This window comes from Xiphophorus hellerii, chromosome 11, assembly GCF_003331165.1.
Source record: "Xiphophorus hellerii strain 12219 chromosome 11, Xiphophorus_hellerii-4.1, whole genome shotgun sequence".
In the NCBI taxonomy this organism is placed as follows: Eukaryota; Metazoa; Chordata; class Actinopteri; order Cyprinodontiformes; family Poeciliidae; genus Xiphophorus; species Xiphophorus hellerii.
The window spans coordinates 18,068,673-18,081,712 of NC_045682.1; the positions used below are offsets into that span (position 1 = coordinate 18,068,673).

The 13,040-nt window shown below is 39.6% G+C and overlaps 1 protein-coding gene across 8 annotated transcripts in view; it reads right to left on the bottom strand.

Annotated features, from left to right (window-relative positions):
* The window catches only part of ncor1 (nuclear receptor corepressor 1), a 71,975-nt gene that overhangs the window by 8,661 nt on the left and 50,274 nt on the right, over positions 1–13,040 (bottom strand). For 5 of the 8 annotated variants that reach the window (XR_004340955.1, XM_032576045.1, XM_032576044.1 and 2 more), the window contains 14 exons: positions 10,825–10,991; positions 10,317–10,431; positions 9,446–9,534; positions 9,187–9,349; positions 8,976–9,101; positions 8,246–8,329; positions 7,898–8,148; positions 6,236–6,542; positions 5,423–5,653; positions 5,005–5,205; positions 4,459–4,605; positions 2,021–2,161; positions 1,805–1,940; positions 270–730 (listed from right to left, as the gene is read on the bottom strand). Coding sequence is in view for 7 of the 8 variants with exons in the window: in XM_032576045.1 (XP_032431936.1) it covers positions 270–730; positions 1,805–1,940; positions 2,021–2,161; positions 4,459–4,605; positions 5,005–5,205; positions 5,423–5,653; positions 6,236–6,542; positions 7,898–8,148; positions 8,246–8,329; positions 8,976–9,101; positions 9,187–9,349; positions 9,446–9,534; positions 10,317–10,431; positions 10,825–10,991 (2,619 nt within the window). In the remaining variant the exon portion in view is untranslated. The remainder of the gene's footprint in view (positions 1–269; positions 731–1,804; positions 1,941–2,020; positions 2,162–4,458; positions 4,606–5,004; positions 5,206–5,422; positions 5,654–6,235; positions 6,543–7,897; positions 8,149–8,245; positions 8,330–8,975; positions 9,102–9,186; positions 9,350–9,445; positions 9,535–10,316; positions 10,432–10,824; positions 10,992–13,040) is intronic. The other 3 variants (XM_032576043.1, XM_032576046.1, XM_032576047.1) reach the window with 3 other exon arrangements.

Here is a 13,040-nt window from a genome sequence, read left to right on the forward strand (position 1 = left end):
AGACCCTCCTCCTGGCTCTGATTGGTTGTTTCTGGTCAGGTGCATTTCTTCAGACAGCAATGATATCTCAAAGTGGAGGTGGACGATATCAATCTTTTCACAGATTATCTGTCTCATAACAAACTGTCATGACATGGAGACAGTTTTAACAAATTTTTAAAAACATTTTTTAAAGAAATTTATATACTGCAGCTATAAAGCTTTAATGTTAGATACATGATTTTAAAAATTCTTAAGGGTGTGTGACCATCCTCATTAAAGGCACTCACAGCTGCTTGAAGAGTCGGAGCTCTGAGAGCCTCGTTCCCGCGACTCTTTGTCTGAAGCTATCTGCCGTGTTATGATGACGTCGATGAAGTTGGCGGCGGTGATAGTCGTCTTTCCGTGAGTCCGAAGCTCCTCTTCGATGCGGGACTTTGTCTGAGGACCCTTCTCCTTCCCCCCGACGCCCTCGGCGTAAGCCGGATGCGGCTTTCCGCCCGGCAGAGACATGGCGTTATACGGCGAGTGCAACGACCGCCTGTCTGCTTCCTGCTGCTGCTCCGAGAGGATCGGCCCCCGCCGCGACGCGGCCGATGAAGACATTTCATCGTCCCGCTCGTGTTTGCTCTCCTTGACCTTGGTGACGTCCACTAAGGCCGCGGCGTCCACCAGCGCAGCCAGAGCGTCGGCCGCTGTGCTGTAGCGTGAGCTGCTCTGGGACGCTGATGTAACCACAGGCGGGTGGGGTCTAAGAGGAAATAACATAACATATAAGGTTGTTTTTTTTCTAAATAATTTGCAAATCATGTTGGGGGTACAGCTTGACTGGCATAGTCGAAACTTAACGACTTCTCACGGTATTTTACTTCGTTGCAGATCAAAAAAACAATAGAAAACATGAAACTTTCAATTAATGGTATGTTTGAGGTTTTATTTTTACAATATTAAAACAAAACTATTGATGATTTAATACCTTTAACGTGTATTAATGTTTGGAGTTGGTAAGTTCTTTCAGAAGGGTTCATACTAAAATAAAATTCAAGTATTTTAGGTATATTTAATGTAAATTTATGGTAAAACTTTCAAACTTTTCCAGCACAGCACTTTGGAGACACCTTCACTTAATTATTATCATGTTATTAATTTCATTTATTACTGTTAACAATAATGTCTTGTGATAATTTTCTACATTCTAGGTAAACTAAAATAAAATTAAACTTGATGTTTTGAAAAGTCTCTCTCATAGACCGAATTCCCCTGTCTGGTTTGAGAACAAATTTGACTAATTTTAAAAAAAATCCCCCAATTTCAGTAAAATTGCTTAACATATAAAAAAAATATGTCAACCTTTATTTCAATTACACAGATCAATAAATCATTGAGCCATTAGGGAGTAATAAATATTCATTACACTGAAACAATCCAAACAAATCTTAAGATAAATAATATCCCTTTTTAAATTAAATGTTTAAAAATATTATACAATGAAAATGTAAAAAAAAAAAAAAAAAAGCTCTTGATAAGTTTTCTGGCATTTAGAAAATAGAAATAATTTTGGAATATCTAACTGACCTAAAACAAGAGAAGTTTAGTCTGATTTTACTTCAGACAGTGACTGAAAAAAATACCTGGTTTTAGCTGTAAATAAGATTTTCCAAATTTAGGCTTTTAATAAAACATTGGACTTTCAAGGTCTTCATACAGAAACCAAGCACTTTCCAAAACCTTTCAAAAACACCTGACTGCAATTCAAGCATTTCTTAAGGATTTCAAGCACCCATACAAACCCTGTCTTAAGAATTTACAAATTTTATGAGCTTACATTAGTGAGGTGATGACACTTTTTCCCTGGAAGATGCTCGGCCGCTGCTGAACGACCACATCCTGGGTCCGGAGCGACGGAGAAGGGGAATGCAGATAACCTCGGCTCCCTGGCCGGCCCGGCTGCTCCAGGGCGCCTGAATGATGCAGAAAGGGCAAAAGTTGCAGCTTTGCTTCCGAAACTACTCACTGAGCCGTGACTTGCTAAGCAGCTCACCTCCACGCATGTATTCATTAGTGCGCTCCCGCTCTCTGATCTCCCGTTCCCTCTCCCTCTGTTGCTCCCTTTCCTTTTCCCTTTCCTTCTCCTGCTGCTCCCTCTCCCTCTCTGCATTAGCAGCAAGGTGGACTGGATGGCCTGAGCAGAACAGGGACAACAACATGCACGTAAAACTTTAAACGTTATACCTGCATGACATCATCACACCCCTGGCATGGTGTATGATGCATCAGATTGAAGTCATGGTTTAAATACTGGTCCACTGCACCGGGGGACTGGGTGAACATTTACCTGTGAACATTTAAATAGAGTCCACCTGAGTGCAATTTAATCAAATCCTAAACGCAGCTGTTCTGTGCAGACCTCTATAGGCAGCATCATGCTGTGTGGATACTTTCTTTTTCTTCAGTAGTAACAGAAAGGCTAGTCAGAGCTGATAGTAAGATGGAGTGGAGCTAAACACAGAGCCACCTTGGAAGAAAACCTGCTGGAGGCTGCAGAAGACGTGAGACTGAGGTGGAGAACAACCCTAAACACACAGCCATGATTCAGACCAAAGATTGGTCTTGTGCTAGAATGGCCCAGTCAAAGTTCAGACCTAGATCTTGGCATTCCACAAAACACTTGCCGCTTTCACTGCGGTAAAAGGTGGGTCTACAAAGTGAATAGAAATGAAAAACACATTTTAGATGCAATTTGCACACAGAAACATGCAACACTTTCCTTCCAAATCACAGACAGACACTTTGTGTTGGTCTAAAACATAAACTACCAATAAAAAACATGAGGTCTGTGGTTATAATGTGACTGAATGTGGAAAATTTTCCCAGGTATGAATACTTTTTCAAGGCACAGCACACAGACAAACACACAAGCACATTTGGTGTTACAGCTCAGTAAAACAGACCGTGCACATCGGGATGCGGTTGGTATGTAGTTGTTGTTAGAAAGTTCAGGTACTTTAAATGTTGTCACAAGAAGAAGATTATGATTGGGTTTTTTCTGAAAACAGAAGCAAGTTAAACAAGCTAGTAATCATAAATAAACTGAAGAAATTTTAAATCTAAAATGAAGCTGTGAAGTCAGATCATCTTAGTGATTTACACTGAATCTACACATTTGGGTGAAAGCAGAATTTGGACAGAAATAATCCAGAAACATGAAGAATTAGAGTGGAAACTAACAATTATTTTAGTAATTGATTAATGTATCGATAATTCTGAGGATTAATCGATTTAATTTTTAAAAAAGGCACATTCTACAGGTATTTTATTTAGCCACATAAACATTTCTTATTCAGTTTTAGAAATATATTAACTGATACAAATTTTTTTTAAATCCAGCGTCTTTTTTAAATAAGAAAATAAATGGTGTTACATTGTCTAAAATGTAACACCATTGCATTCCTTAAGTAAATCTGAACCTAACCTATTTTCAGACAAAGGTGTTTTTATCTTAAATGCAAAAATGTATATAATGTATAAATGTATATATTTTTTCACCAAATGGCTTCTTTTTTGTTGAGTCTGTATACTCCAGTTAACGATTAATCAATTACTAAATTAGCAGACGATTATTTCAATAATCGATTAATCGTGATTAATTGTCTCAGCCATATGGAAAATACAGTGAACCCTCGCTATAACGCGGTTCACCTTTCACGGCTTCTCTGAGTTTTTTGTGCAGTTTTTTTTTTCCACAGTGCATTGTGTTCTGCGTCCTGATTGGCTAAACAGTCTCCGCGCTTCTTCTCTACCTGTGTGCCAATAACGTTACGGTATTTCAATATACAGCTTGGCAAATTTTGGCAAATATTTTTGCCCAGAAGAAAAAAGAGCAACAACAAATACCAATAACTATGTGCTTCTCTCAAAAAAACACACCTGCACCACAGGCTTTAGAAGAAAAAGACACTAGAGAGCGGAGTCAGGCCACAGCGTCACAGTCAGAGGAACAGTGAAATACGCGAGTCACAATTTCTCCTACTGTACCTCGTATTGATGACTAAAATTATTATTTTACTGTAGTTATTTGTAAGAAAGCGTTCTATTTGTTAAAAAAATACTTATGCCTGAAAACAGTTTTTGTTCTTTGGTTTCAATGTAGAGTATTTAATTATGCTGTATAATAATTGTAAAAAAAATAAAGGTAACTACTTCACGGATTTCGCCTATAACGGGTTCTTTTTGGAACCTAATCCCTGCGAAAAACGAGGGTTCACTGTATTGAAGTCTTCCAGAACTTCCGATCAAAATCTAAACATTCTATCAGAACATCTTGGAAGTTGCATATGAGACCGATCCCAGCGGTTACTGCGGTAACCCTAAACCTCTCTGCGCCGTCGAGACTCGCCCCAAGAGTGCGAGGGGGAACACAGAGTTGGTGGCAGTAGAGATAAGGGAAAAACAGGGTGTAGGATTGGGAGGGGTCCTCACCTGGCGATATGGAAGTTGAGTTGAAAGGCCTAGGAGGGAAAGGGGGCTGAGCTCCAGAGAGGTAGGCGCGTTCCAAAGTGGGAGTACCTGTTCCCCCAGGGTGAGGCAACAGGATAGTTGGAGGCATCTGGGTTAGATCAATAATCCCTTTTACAGACAGAAGCAAAGGGCCAATGGTGAACAACAAGAATCGATCCATCAATTTCTGAATGTATGTAGACACTTGGCTGTAACCCATCACCTTCATCCCAAATCCCGCTTGATGAGTGAGCAACAGGGCTGCACGGAGTGGAATAGTGGTCAACTTGTAAGAAGCAACCACTCAGCAAATGTGAGATTTTGATGACCACACTCGATAAGTTGAGTAAGAGCCAAATGAGTCGCAGCCCCAATTTAAAAGAGCAAATCGGCTGAATTTGTCAATTTGTATTAAAAAGGAAGAAAAAGGTCATTTGCTTCTGGGCGTCTGCAAAAGGTAGCCACTACTTCACAAGCACACAGTCTGCATACTACAGCCCCCTGCCTTCTGTGGCAGATGAGACTTACCTCGAGGAGGCGGCGGGTACGGGATGGCGACGGGTTGTTCCCGCGGCGACAGCCCTCTGGCCATGTCGGGCCGAGGGATAACTTGCATCTGCTGCGACGTGATGTAATCGTTGAGGATGGTCTGCCGAGTGTTCTCCATGGTATACAGCTGGTAGGTGTTGTGGTAGCCGGTTGGTGAGGGTTGCCGGGGAAACATGAACGCTACAGGACACAAAGAACAACAAAAAAAAAAAAAAACAGATGAATGAATATGAACAGACGGCTCACTAATACTCATCGCTGTTGCTGACGTCAATCACTGAAAGAGATCCTGTTGACCGGATGCCTATGAATTAGGCAACCTGATCTGCTTTTGACAGCTATTTATAACTGAAGTAAAAAAAAAAAAAAAAGTGAGAACGGTTTAAAAACAACGTACCAGGATCGAGGCCTCTGTGGCGGAAGGCCAGGGTGGGATCCAGGTGTGGGGGCAGGTGGGTCTGATACACCTCTCCGGGAACCAAAGGCCGGTGGTGGGGGTCGAACGGGCTGTGGGAGGCCACGGGGTCGCCCACCGACACAGGCGATTTGGATGGGATGCTGTCCCTCTGCGTTGGGGTCATGGCACTCTTTCTGTCATGTGCGGCGGATTTGGCAGAACTCATGCCCCCTTAAAGACAAACAAATGATCCAGAATGAGATGATTTTATGCGAAAATGCAAAAATCCAGCAATTTTGAAAAAAAAAAAAAAAAAAATCAGAATTGGTTATTCTAAATAAAAAATAGGTACTTTATAGTACAAACTACAGGGTGAAAATAGCAATATAAATTATCTTATTATTATATATTATTTTTCCATGATGACAGGTAAGGCAAAGCCTCCCCTGTGTCCTCTGACTGCATGTCACTGGTTTGACATGAGCTTCACCGTGTACAAGCTTTGTAAAATGAAGATTTTACACTTCAGGAACAACGTAAATATGTGAATCTTGGATTAATATTTAATGTGACGCGTTAACATCTCCACTCGTCAACCTACCTACTCAGACTGGAGCACAACATGAGGATCCCTTGCATACCGACAGATTAAAGCAGAAATCATTATGAATAATCGCTTTTAACTCAAAAATTGATTTTGAATCGAATCGTGGCCCCAAAACTTGTGAAACAGTAAACAATTCCCACTCCTACTAAATACACAAAGCATGAGTAAACAAAATTCTTTGCCCCTAAAACCTTTATGGGACTTACCCTCTGAGCCCCGTCCCAGCATGGGGGATCCTCTGGAGACGGGATTGGTGCTGTAGTTGACGGGGGTCCTGCGAGCACTGGCGTCCTCATACATGCTGGGGCTGTGCTGGGATTTCCCGGCCTCCTGGTGAGTGGAGCGCAGGACGGAGGCCGTGCTGTTGACCACAGAGTGCCGCACCGCCTTGCTCTCCTCGTACTTGGGTCGCTCCATGGCCTCCAGCTGGGGCATGCTGTGGGGAAGCTTGCTGGGGCTGGTGATGAGGGACTTGACGTTGTGTTTGATGGTTGGCTGGCCCATGGAGTAACTCTGTTGCAGAGAGGAGAAAATATTTCTATTTACATGGTGCTTTTAAGAATTTACTGCATGACAGGTGCATCTCTATAAGCTAGAATACCAGTGATTAAGCAGTTCAGTAGTTCAATTCAATTCAGGGCTGTAAGTAATGATTGTTTTAGTAATCAATTAATTGGATAAAATAAATGGCAAATTCTACAGATTTTTCATTTAATCACTACAGCCTTTTTTATACAATATTACAAATACATTAAACAATGCAAATAAACAAATAACTCAAGTCCCTTTTTAAATAAGAAAATAAACATTTTATTGCCTGAAGTGCAATGACAGAGGATTCCTTTAGCACCAGCTGAAGCTAAAATTAGGCCAATTGAGGAGCTTTGGCTAAAACATATTTCCAGATAAAAGTGTTTTTATCTTAAATGCAAAATGTATTTTGTACAGTTTTGGGTAATTGATACTCTGAATATGTTGTTCTTGGTCTCCAATGGATGTTTTTTGAATCTATAAACTATAGTTAACAACTAACCAATTACTAAACTAGTTGATATTCAATAATCGATTAATCACAATTAACCTGATTAATTGTTTCAGCTATAACTCAAATTGTTTATCTTAAACAGGGGTGTCCAAACTTTTGTCACATGGGTCAAAATTGTCAAGTTAAAAAGACTTGCAGGCGAAAAAAAAACCCATTTTTTTCTTCTTAACAAAACATTAAGCTGCAGAACTTTGATTTTATAAAAATAAATAAATATTTTTGTTGGGAAATGTGTAAATTATTGCAGATCCAAAACTGAAAAAAGGTTCTGAAGGCTTGCCTCACTAAAAGAAAGGCATCCAGTTTTGCCAAATTTTTAATATCTTGACTGAAAAAAAAAAGGAAAAAGATTTGGTCAATTGTGATCTCCAAAAAAAGCATTTAGGTCACTATTTCTTTGAAAATGCTTATAGTATTCAGCCAATTTTAGTAAATGAATGAGATGCAGATTTGGCTGCAGCAGCGTTTACTTTTGAGTAAAAGTAAGAAAGCAATAATCCTGATTATATAGAGATATATAAAAATATAAATTATGGAGTCTTGAAGTGTTAAATTTACAGAATAAATGCAAAAATCTCCACAAAAGGAGCATAAAAATCCTGCAGAATGAGCCTAAAATGTAGATACAAATATAATACTTTGTGTTGTAGCCAATATTTTCTATTGTAAGATTTTAATTTATGATAATTTTGCCTCAATTAAAAATAAAAAGTCTTGTATCATTCTTGAATTGCAGTCAGGGGCTAAAAATAATCTGTTCAAGGGCTGCAAATGGCCCCTCTGGACATCAGTGATCAATAAAGGGTTAATTTTGTCCACAAACCTGAGACATGGATCCCTCTATCACCCTCCTGTCCGGCAGGTCAGGAGTCTTGCACATGTCCTGTCCAGGTTGGTCCTGTCTGGGGATTTCGTGAATGGAGCGCCCCCTCTCTTTGATGGTGTTAACTCCTTCGTAGGGCTTGCCTTTGCCGATGGCCTCTTCGAATGTTCGGATAGGCGGGCTTTCTGTTTTTATCAGCTTCCCGTATTTCACCGCATCCTCATACACGTCAGCGGTAGTTCTCGGTGTCCCTAAAAGAAAAATGGACAAATAAATAAAAATTACTCCAGCCTTGCTTTGTTTTTGACACAGCGAACTACAAATGTGGAAAGCTTTCCAGGCATCCACCTTGCATAATGGATCCAGGGATCAGCGCTCTTTCCTTGGAGTCGCCAGGATGCCCTTCTCTAGGTAAAGCCCTACTGATCAGACCTGGAATGAAAGAAAATATCACGCATGAAACAAAAAATACAAACCAGGACACACACTATTAATACCCCTTACACTTTCTTACATTACAGCCATGAGCCTCAGTGTATTTTACTGGGATTTTATGTCCTGTACTAGTACTACGTAGTGCATCGTATAAGTGGAAGCCATCCTGTCTAGCATTTGTTCCAGTTTGATTTGACAGTCTTTCTTTTCTATTTTATGAGAATTAAAACATCCGTTTTATGTGACCACTTTGTCTTATTTTTGTGCAGCACTTGGGGCAAACTTAATCTTTTCTTTTTTTTTTTTTTTTAGGAATTGCTTTATACATAAACTGGATTTGGGAAAGGTCTACCCTGGAGAGATTTCGGACATGTTCCCCTGAGTGGTGGGTCTGTGCAGATCATTTGTTGCACTTTTTATGGGTAACAGATTAAAGGGGTCTGAAAGCCACAATTTATAGGATTTCATTTGCAATGTTTTAAAAAGACATTCATAATTTTCCATTCAAGTTGCCATTATGTGCTATCTTGTGTTTGTCTGTCACATGAAATCCCAATGAAATGCCTTGAAGTTTGCGGTTACAACACGACAAATTGTGTTTTTCCAAAGTGAAGTGGTAAAGTCGGTGACACACGAAGAGTACCCTCGAATGGAGCGCCCTCCCTGCCATGGTGTGCTCTTCCCATGGGACTCTCCATCATGTCATGGGTGCGTTTCATGTCATGCCCTGTTCTGGGGCTTCTGGTGTTTTCCCTGGGATTCTTTAAACCTATTGGAAACAAAGAAATCCAGCTTTAAAGCTTGGCAGAAAAAATACAGGTATTAGGCACTTCAACAGTAATAAATCTACATACCATCATAGGAGAGGATGTGGCCACTTTTGCCTTCATAAATGACTTTAGCTAGCTGCTCCCCCCGGGCTTTATCTGGGCTGCCCAGGTCCTCTGTAGCCAGCTTTGTGATTGTGCCCTTCAGGAGGTCAGCAGCTATGCTAGGCTGGGACAGAGCTGGAGTGCCCTGTGTCGTTGACAGCAAAACAAAGTTACTTCAATGGATGCCAACACACACAGTGGAACCAATAAAGTGTAAATAATTTGTTTAATAATTGATTACCTGAGTGATGGATCCTCTGAAAGCCAGGCCTTCACCAACCTTTGCCGGGTTGCCTCTGCCGTCCTGGATGGAGGACACCACAGCTCCTGCTGGGCGGGACAGAAGAAGAGTTCAAGTGGAAAATTTAACAAGTCATATGACATCTGATGACAGACGCAGAACAAGTACTCAAACTATGAAGGAAGAATATTTCCACCATATGAATCAGGGTTCCTATGTCCCTATTTTTCCCAGATTTGATTGCTTCTGCCAAACTTTTTAAAACTTTCTGAACATCTGGGAAGAAAATATAAACCTATCTGCTCGAACATCAGCCGGGTCTTACTGTCTACAGATTCAACCAATCATGAAACTGGGTAATGCTAAATTTGGCATCCGATTTCTGAAGTGCGATTGAAGGGACTTTTTTATTTTTGTCATCTTGACTAATTTGGATCCATTTGATCCAAGTTAGTTGGATCAAATGGAATCTGGTTGCCATTTGAACCAGATTCACCTAATGCAAAAAAAAAAAAAAAAAAAATCACAGATCCAGTTCAACCTGAATTCAAAGTTTCCTCACTTATTGTTTCATGCTGTTTAAATCCATCTGATAAAAAATAGGTGTAATCTTTGTACAGTTGTAGATTAATAACTGCTGTGAGTAAGCTGCCTTTCAGCAAATAGCCTTTTTTTTTAGTCTTTATAGTCAAGTTGATGATTAATCGATTATCAAACCGATTGACGATTATGTTAATCATCGATTCATCACGATTAATTTTTAAAACATAATCTCATCTGAGTCTGATGTTAGTTTGAAGAGATAATCTTGTGTTTTTTTGGTCTCAATGTTGGTGTGTTTGTGTAGTCATGTGCCAAACGTTGGACCTACCGGGCTTGTTGGGGTCCATCTGCCGTGGCAGCCCCAGAGAGATGGATCCTCCAGAGCTCTTCGTCCCCTCTGGCCCGTAGATGGCATGAGAGGGCAAATATGTGCCAGGAGTTCCCTGGATAAGAAACAGGACAAACAGTTCATCTCGTGTTCAGGTCACTGCGGCTAACAGAATAATAAAGTGGTGTCAAGTGATACCGATCATCTTTTAACTCCTGATGCACTGATTATGTTACGCTGTCGACTACCTCATGTGGTGAAAAACCAACCGAGGACGCTAATACAACAAGAATATTGTATTAGTGGAGCATCAATTACGCCTCTAATCATAAGTAGAACAAATGTGCAAATAAAATTGGATTTGAAAAGGACGAGTGGGTCGCGCTGAGGTAAACAAACCCAGATTTTCCAATTTAAACGGAACCGTCCACGTGAAGCCTGTTAGAGAATTAGATTTTAACATGAAGACGGAGAATATCAGCAACTTGGAGAGACCCGGGTGTCTTACCTGGGAGATGGAGCCGCCCTGGATGAAGGAGGGCTTGTCTGTGGGCTTGTTAGTTGGAATGAGCGGAGGAGGAGAAGGAATGTTGGGAGGTCGACTGTGCCTGTTGAACGGCAGACGGACTCCGTCGTTCATGCTCTGGACCAGCTGGGTGGGGTTGGGGTGGAGAACTGAAAGGGAAATGACACAAAAGAAGACAAACTCTGATTAATGACTGATTAGAGAATTTTTATGGTGTTCGTCACAGAGCTGGGCGATGTTGCATAAAAACTAAGTCTTTTGTCATACCGGGTTTGATTTTAAACGCTTTGTTTTTCTCACTTTCTTTTCTAGAAATTAGTTTAGAAATGACAGAAAACATTTTCAAAAACTCACTTATGTGAGTTGTGTAACGGAGTATTAGGATGATGCTATGAGAATTTTTGTTTAATTACGAGAATAAAGTCATAATATTTGCAAAATAAAACACGCAATTTTACCAGAAGAACATCTTAAAATTACAAGAAAAAAGTTTGGTTAAATTAATCTTTTGTTATTTTTTGTGGGGGAGTTCAGAATGCTTGTAATTTTATTCAAATTTAATTTAAATTGAAAAATACTTTAATTGATCCAAAAGGAAAATTAAATGTTACAACTAATCTCGTAATTAAAAAATATTTTGTCGTAGAGTTGATCTGAATTCAAGTTCCAAATAAACAGAAGCTCTAAACAGGTTTGTCAAACAAGATGGCCACCAAGATGGCGTGCTGACATCAGTTAACTATGAAAACCCAAAAAGTGCAACGGTGAAAAAGTTTCAGATTCTCCAAAAAATGAAAACTTCAAAACAAAAAAAAATAATAATCAATTAATCACCCAGTTCTGGTTTGTAAACATTTCTCATTGCAATATTCCATACTCTTCTAGACTTAATATTAAGGAGTTGTTTTTACTTGTTTTTAAAAATACACAAGTTTCTACAGCGGATGGACAAAACGAACAGAACTATGAACGGATGGAAGGGAAAACAGATAAATGGTTAAATAGATTGACAGACTGATAAAAGAAAAACCAGATTAATAAATCAAACTTCATACTTGTCCACCCTACAAGGGAAATTCTATAAGTCTTTCTCAGCATCTTAGCTCCAAAAGCCCTCATTTCCCCTCAAAGCCTTCTGATAGCACTCTTGAGTGGTGAGGTAAGCCTTGAAGTTTAATGGCCTCTCTTCAGACAGAGGTAACTTTGGCCCATGCTCCCTGTCTCCTTTAATGTACCACGGGAAAGCGGAGCAGACAGAATAGTTCATAACAAACCACAGACCCACAGCAGCGCAGACCGAGCGGCCTCGCTGCAGGGGAGAGCACCTCGTGTTCTGCTCTCTGCAAAATAAAAAATGCAACCGGCTGGAAGAGTTCCTCCGATGGTCACAGACATCATAATCCTGTCAGTTCAAAAGGGGACGAATGAGAAAACAAGTCCCTCTATAACAGATTTATAAAGCCCTGCTCCAGGGAGACGGTTTGCAACCAACAGGCTGTCAGTGGCTGCAGAGAGAACATCATGACAAACAAACAAAATTGAGAGAAATCGGAATATTGACACAGAAAAGCCTAAATCACATTGGATTTATTCTGACCCCACTTCATGAGTCAAAGACTTAGTGGCAAAATTATTTTTGTACCATTGCCAGGAATAGATTTTAACTTATTTTCATTAATGCAAGAAGTTATTTCTGATTGGAGATCCCACCGGCATCTACCAAAAGATGGAAGACTGACAGGATCATAAAAAAAAACACTAACAAAAATATTTAAGACAAACAGCAGTTTTAATTTTATCAAAGCCAGATTGCGAATAAGGCTGCAACTAATGATTATTTTAGTAATAGATTATTCTATTATTATTCTATTATTTTGACAATTTATCAAGTAATGGTATTTTTAAAATGAGGTAACTTCTGCAGACTTGTTATCTTACCATTTAAGCTTAATTTACATTATAAATACATTAAAAAATATGTATAAAGTCATTTGATTCATTTTTAAAATAAGAAAATAAATATTTCATGGACTAAAATGCAATAACAGCATTCTTTTAGTAGACTCTTAATCAAAGCAAAGGATGCTTCTGCAGCTAAAAACCTACTTCTAATGTCAACATGAGAAACGCTCAGCCCTTTTTGCAGAGTTGGCATCAATACAGTGTAGAGCTAATCTGTTGATTAATTTTTGGGCAAA